This window comes from Takifugu rubripes, chromosome 7 (genome assembly GCF_901000725.2).
Source record: "Takifugu rubripes chromosome 7, fTakRub1.2, whole genome shotgun sequence".
NCBI lineage: Eukaryota > Metazoa > Chordata > Actinopteri > Tetraodontiformes > Tetraodontidae > Takifugu > Takifugu rubripes.
Window position 1 is genome coordinate 4,687,826 of NC_042291.1, and position 6,726 is coordinate 4,694,551.

Sequence of the window (6,726 nt, forward strand, 5' to 3'; positions counted from 1 at the left end):
TGGTTCCAGTCTCATCACGAGCGCCTCCGCGCAGAATCCCTGTATCCGAACGGAGCATCACTGCGCACCGAGCCGAGAAGCGACACACACGGCCCCCTCGGTGGGACAGAAGACTTCATACCACGGAGAAGCAGCACATTTGACGTCTCTTCGGGTATCATATGGGTGTAAAATAAAGACAGGTGGTCGCCGGTCGGTTCGTCTTCGCTTCTTAGAGCTTCTACCCAACTCTCGACCGTCAGAACCGTGTCCTGCCTCAGTCCACAAAATGGCGGACATGATCGAACTGGGACCCACCTACGGTAAGACTCAAGCTACAACTTCTTATTATTTTAGAACAGTGCTACAGATGTGTTTGGACATTTGAAAATGCTGTCACCCGCGATAATTTAAGCGGCCGCGAAGCATTGCGACCAACTACGGTCCAGTCACATACGCCCTGGTTTTTGAAGCGTCATGTCGCAAAACCCCGTTATTTTTATTGAAAATATTCTGGGTTTTTTTTGTATTCGGACCGTTCGGTTGTTATCGTTGTTTATCGGAAGGCGGAGAAACGAAAAAGACTTATTACATCCATTTTATCGTGACAAACTAAAATATGGACAAAGGCGTTCTCGTGCCTCTGCTCTGTCATGGGCCTCCATGGAGCTGCGCGTGCCCGCTCGTGTGGGTAGCGGGTGACGTCATGTCTCTGTGACTTCACACTTAGAATTTAGAGCGCAAGGCGGGATGGGAAAATGTTGTACACAAATAAAAGCTAACAATTCACTGGTTATCAGATTGGACACGAAATGGAAGCGAGTCAATGGTTGGAGGACAAACTCAAGTCCATCTTTTAATGTCCCGATAAATGTGACTCTCCTAAACAGCAGTATTTAAACCCAACTCCTTATCTATTAGTGAAGCATGAATTAATAATCCAAAGGGCTGAATGCGAGGGTAGGTCACCTTATAGTACTGTGGTTCTCCTTCACCTAGTCATAGTAAATCTTGGTGCAGATCTCATCAGAACTAGTGGAGAACATTTAACATAGCTGAGCTTTCCCAAGATCACAGATGATCAGAGTGCTTGTCAACACTTGGATGCTCATCAATAAAAACTCAAAGTGGGGGGGGGGGGGGGGGGGGGGGGGGGGGGGCAGGCACTAAAACCATAACATGCCAGACCTATAGCCAGATTATAAGTGTTGGGTCAGGGTCTTGATACAGTATCAATGATCACATAAAGGTTCTGTGATTGATGATTGACAAATACAAGTCCTCGTCCCGCTGTCAGCATCTGCAGGCCTGTTTGTGTCTGATTGTTGCCTGGCAACCAGCTCAGCTGTTGTCAAAAGCATGACATCATAGATGAACAAGGAGGAGACGTCGGGGAGCTGTTGAACCATAGCTGCCCATTACTGCTGCCACCCACAGATGTTCCAGATGTTATAGATGAGATCAATCCTCGCTGCAGCGGTGGAATTGATTCATTGATTCAAGAAAATAGCTGAAGTAGGAGTGCTTTAAAATACACACTATGCTGATATAAGGGTTGAGGATGAGTTATGGTCACTTCTGCCAGTCAAAACGTTTACATGCACAGGTGAATCCAGCTATGCTATAAGAAATAAAAAAGGACTTTGGCGTCTCATCTGAATTGGTTCCTTGTCCGGACGGAGCCAGACAATCACTGATGAGAACATGTCCTCTTCCTCAACACTAGGTGGCGATATGTGTGTCCTCAGCAGATTATTATGACCTCTTTATGTTGACCTATTATGTCAGATGAGTGACAGCTGGAGTCAAGCCGCAGAGCAGCGTCTCTAACAACTAGAAGATGGAGGTTCCTACAGCTTTGTCCATCTCTTACATAATGGACACGTTCCTCATTATCCAGATCAGGTCCTCGCTGTGGTGGTGGTGAGTTCCAGAGGCAGGCAGGAGCGTCGTACGCTAGCGTGACTTTCTTGGATGGTTTCTTTTTGTTGGTGTAGATGCCAGCGCCGAGGTTATGGAGTACATGTGTTGTCTAGTTATGGGCTTCATGTTTGAGTTGTAAACTACCTGGATTTCCTTCACTAACCTCCGTTGTTTGTTGCAGCCATGTCTCCAGTTCTGGCGGGCTTCCTGGGAGCTGGTGTCCTGGTCCTGGTTGTGGCGGTTTTAGTTCTGCTCTGGTCTTTCTGTCAGCGCCGTTACATGCGTCTCTCTGGGCGTCACAAGTTGCATGGTGACCGTTACTGTGATGCTGAAGACCCTCCCTACAAGTTCATCCACATGCTGAAAGGCATTAGCATTTACCCAGAATCCCTCAGTAGCAGCAAGAGGATCGTCCGCGGCGCCAGACGAGCCGAGCACTCCGACCGTGGTGCCACTACAGGAAGAGGCATGGTTCTGGTGGATGCTGAGAACAACATCCTGGATGTTCCAGGTCAGCTACAGATGAGCCACCTGATTCCTCCGGCTAACTCGGGGCCTCAGGGGCGGCTGGAGCGAGCGCTGCCAGTGCGCACTGACTATTGCTGCCTGGACAGCAGCTCTGGCGGCAGCAGCCAGACCAACAGCAAGACGCCGTCTCCATTCACACCTGCCTCCTCAGAGCCGGAGCCGGAGCCCGAGCGCAGCCTCGGCACGCTGAGCCTCACTGTTGACTACAACTTCCCAAAAAAGGCCCTGGTGGTGACTATTGTTGGCGCACGGGGCCTCCCCGCTATGGACGAGCAGGTCAGCAGCTCAGACCCGTACGTAAAGATGACCATTCTCCCAGAAAAGAAGCACCGCGTGAAGACCCGAGTTCTGAGGAAGACCCTCAACCCACTGTTTGACGAAACCTTCACTTTCTACGGCGTGGCCTACAGCTCGCTGCCTGACCTCACCCTGCACTTCCTGGTTCTCAGCTTTGACCGCTTTTCCCGTGATGATGTCATTGGTGAGTCCGTGGTACCGCTGAAAGGCGTGGACCCGAGCACGGGCCGAGTTCACATCAGCCAGCAGATCACCAAGAGGAACATGCAGGTGAGCGAAGGCTGCCACTCCTGTTAGCATCTGCTGCTAAATCAATCAATCAATCAATCAGTCAGGTCGCAATGGTGTAAAAAGACCTGCAGCCAATGGGAGCTGGTCATGGTCCAGCGTTCCTGTCAATTCTCCTGTAGGATCCTGATTCTAAAGGTTGTTTAGAGACCCAGTAGAGCAGCTGGTCATGTCAGGAGAACTTGAACTGATGTACAGATGGATGATGTATAGATGACATCAAAATCAATATTAAAACCCAAACTATTCCTATATACAATATAAAGTATTATATAAAAATAACTGTAAATAAATCTAAAAAAATATTTTACATTACCAGCCTATTAAAATCAATCAGGAGAGAGAAACTTATAATGATATAATAGTAATAATAAAAATAGTAATAAGAATGAATGATGTTAATAGTATTACAGTGTTGTGCACTCTGTTGTTGGCAGCTGTGTCTGCAGGGAGCAGTCAGCCTGAATGGGACTCTGTCTCCATGGTGACACATCATCACATGAGTCTGGCTCAGGAAATTGTGGAAGCACATCAACAAGTCTGAACGACTTGTTCAAACTGGCAGCAGAACCAGCAGAACTTGAGAATGCAGCAGTGTAACAGACTGTGTGTGTGTGTGTGTGTGTGTGTGTGTGTGTGTGTGTGTGTGTGTGTGTGTGTGTGTGTGTGTGTGTGTGTGTGTGTGTGTGTACGTGCGTTGCAGTGCGACAGTCGTGGGGAGCTACTGGTGTCTCTGTCCTACCAGCCCGTGTCCCATCGGCTCAGTGTGGTCGTCCTGAAGGCTCGACACCTCCCAAAGATGGACATGACTGGCCTGTCAGCGAGTAAGTGAGGGTGGGGTCAGTCATGACGAGTTGGTACAAACCAGCGCCCCCTCCTGGCAACAGTGATGGGATGTGTTTGAGATGAATATGTAACTAGACAATTCTGCAGAAATTGTGAGGGTGTGTCTCTGCACCCCCCGTCTGCCTGTTGCCCCCCCATGTCTGCCTTTTGCCCCCTCCAGTGCCTGTGAGCAGCCCCTCCTCTCTCCCACACGCGGATTCGTGAACAGAACCATCTGTTTTCAAATGCCAGTTTGGACCGCTTAACGCCGTCCACTTCTATCGAAGTTGGGATCGTTAGAACCGCAAGACTTTCAAATATAACTGTGTGACGTTTCACATTTGTAGCTCACCCGGTGACGGAGAAACGAGGAGTTAAACACGAAGCTTTTGTCAGCGCCGAGCTCTGGTTTGCATTGCATTTGAGTTAATAGGAGATTTGAGCAGACCAGTCGGCGCACCGGCTCGTTTTACGGGGCGCTGGTTAATTTAACATCCTCAAGCTGACATTTGAGTTAGTCGAGACTCGAAGCTATAAAATGATGTGTTTTTTACGCTTGTAGGCGCTTCCGGGACAGAGTTATGGTGATTTGTTTGGGAGATTCTCGCTCTGAATTGTTCTGCTGCTCCGCTCTAGGTCACATGGTCTCCGCTCTAACAAGAGGATATTCCCAGGTGCCAAAGAAACGCCCCCTGTTGGCCTAGAAGGAGATAGGCACCAAACTTTGGACAGAATAAAAATAATATTCTAATTATTAAAAAAAGCCACTTCCTGTCTGGTGTGAGAATTGAGGAAGTGGAGGTTTTTTGGGGATTGCTAGGGCACCATTGCCGTTACAGGCTCGATCCCCTACAGTAAAATCTGCACACGTTTCGGTTTTGGTTCATGACGGTGCGACCTGCGGGTCCCGAATGATTTCCCTTTTTGTGCTGGAGCTCGTAGGATGGTAAAGGGTTCCCATCCATCCATATCTTTGAGCAGCAGGGGATCGGGGGGGTTCATTAGAGTCACACTGACTGGTGATCCTGTTTCCTCCTGGTTTAGACCCCTACGTAAAGGTGAACATCTTCTACGGACGCAAGCGCATTGCCAAGAAGAAGACACACGTGAAAAAGTGCACGCTAAACCCGGTCTTCAACGAGTCCTTCATCTATGACATCCCTCCGGAGCTCTTACCTGAGATCTCTGTGGAGTTCCTGGTGGTCGACTTTGACCGCACCACCAAGAATGAGGTGCTGGGTCGTCTTCTGCTGGGCCTTCACAGCCCCGCCCCCACTGGCGCCTCACACTGGAGGGAAGTGTGCGAGAGCCCCCGTCGGCAGATCTCAAAGTGGCACAACCTGAGCGAGTTCTGAGGGAGGAGCAGCAAATACAGACTCAGTGTGTGCTCACACACGCACACACACACAGTTGTAGTTAAACTGTCTTCATCATATCGACTGTTTTCCATTGTGCAAAATCCTGCAGCAATGAAAAAAAGCTGTCTAAAAGCTGTCCTCATGCCCCCCCCCCCCACTGTTGTCATTGCATGTTTGTGTGACTGCCGGACAGGAAGACGTCTCTAATAACCTCCTTTTCTCAACATGCCCACATCTCTTTACTCTCTAACCTGCTGCCACCTTCCCCCACCCCGCCCGCCCTCCCTCCCTTCTGGTCTGGGGGTGTTGAGAGCTGTGGTCAGCAACGCCCCTCCGTGTCTCATGATGGTCCACTGCTCATTGCTGATGCGGCAGAAAGCAGCAAAACGCGGCGTCAGGTCATCATCGGCCTGCTTCCAGTGTCTTCGGGTCATTTAGTCACACGAGATGTTGACCGTTAGGCTAGGCTTAGCAAAATGCTAACCAAAAAAACAGTAGCATAATGTTAGAGTATAAAACCTGACCGATTTTAATAGACAATATTTCAACGGAGGCAAGCCAGTGTCAGACTGACCTGATCTGTGAAGACAGGAAAGAGGAGGAGTTCCAGTGATCCCAGTCACCTCAACCGTCAAAACTTTTCTTTTTAGGTACAAATGTGTCTGCTTGTTAACGTTCCTGCTGTGTTGGAGGATTACGCTTTAATCAACACTCAGAATCAGTTTCATCCACAATTCAAACAGGCTGTCAAGCTGGGAATGCCTAATCTTGACACCAAAGTTAGCATGAAGTTAAGCTAGCATGTGATCAGTTGGTTTGAGGGCCAGTGTTGATGACACCAATGCCAGCGGGACTAAATGCTACTGATAATCACAAATCTGTCAGAAGCAGAAAAACTGAGATGCAGATGTATGACGTACACAGATGTTTGTGACCCATATGAAGTAAAAAGCATTGAAATAATCACTTCTGTTATTACTGAAGTCTAGCAGGAGTGTTGCCATAAAGATCTGATCCGAAATCACCGCAGACATTTAGTGTTTGATGTTGGTGAGAAGCTTGTCGGACAGGCTACGATGTCATGTGACACCACCACGAAACACCAAGAAAAGGATCGTGCCAGACATACTTTTGACTGAAAACCACCATGGCTGCTGAAACCAGCCTCCTTCGTCCTTTTAAAACATAAGGCTGCATCGCCATATGGAGGCGCTGTTTCCCGGTAGTTGATAGTGAACAACTCATCATCTATTCAACACTTTGATGTAAAAAGCACATTTAATGGAGTTACTCCTGGTCCATCCGATCATGTGGCAGATTATTGGTGGAAGGTCCAGGTCTGTTTGGACTGAAGATGTGAGCTGCTCAGCATCTGTATAGACATGATGTTTGCCTTTTTCCTCTCTGTGATTGTCCTTGGAGCTTTACTGTGTTTGGGCGCCCCCTGCTGTACACCTGGATGCTAAACCTCTGTGGTGGGTTTGTTAACACTAATTGGACGTGCAAATAAAATCATAAAGGAAATGAA

General features: G+C 48.5%; 1 protein-coding gene across 1 annotated transcript; it reads left to right on the top strand.

Annotated features, from left to right (window-relative positions):
* The first annotated feature begins 26 nt into the window (after nucleotides 1-26).
* On the top strand, nucleotides 27-6,726 carry syt11a (synaptotagmin XIa). The gene is made up of 4 exons (XM_003965763.3): nucleotides 27-302; nucleotides 2,084-2,997; nucleotides 3,719-3,839; nucleotides 4,885-6,726. Exons 1-4 carry the CDS (start codon nucleotides 269-271, stop codon nucleotides 5,193-5,195), a joined length of 1,380 nt encoding a protein of 459 aa, XP_003965812.1. The 5' UTR covers nucleotides 27-268; the 3' UTR covers nucleotides 5,196-6,726.

Bases quoted from the DNA above. Each gene is read 5' to 3' on its own strand.
- syt11a (XM_003965763.3), top strand. From the start codon at position 269: ATGGCGGACATGATCGAACTGGGACCCACCTACG. The intron at 303-2,083 runs GTAAGACTCAAG...TGTTTGTTGCAG, and splicing joins CGAACTGGGACCCACCTACG to CCATGTCTCCAGTTCTGGCG. The intron at 2,998-3,718 runs GTGAGCGAAGGC...CGTGCGTTGCAG, and splicing joins TCACCAAGAGGAACATGCAG to TGCGACAGTCGTGGGGAGCT.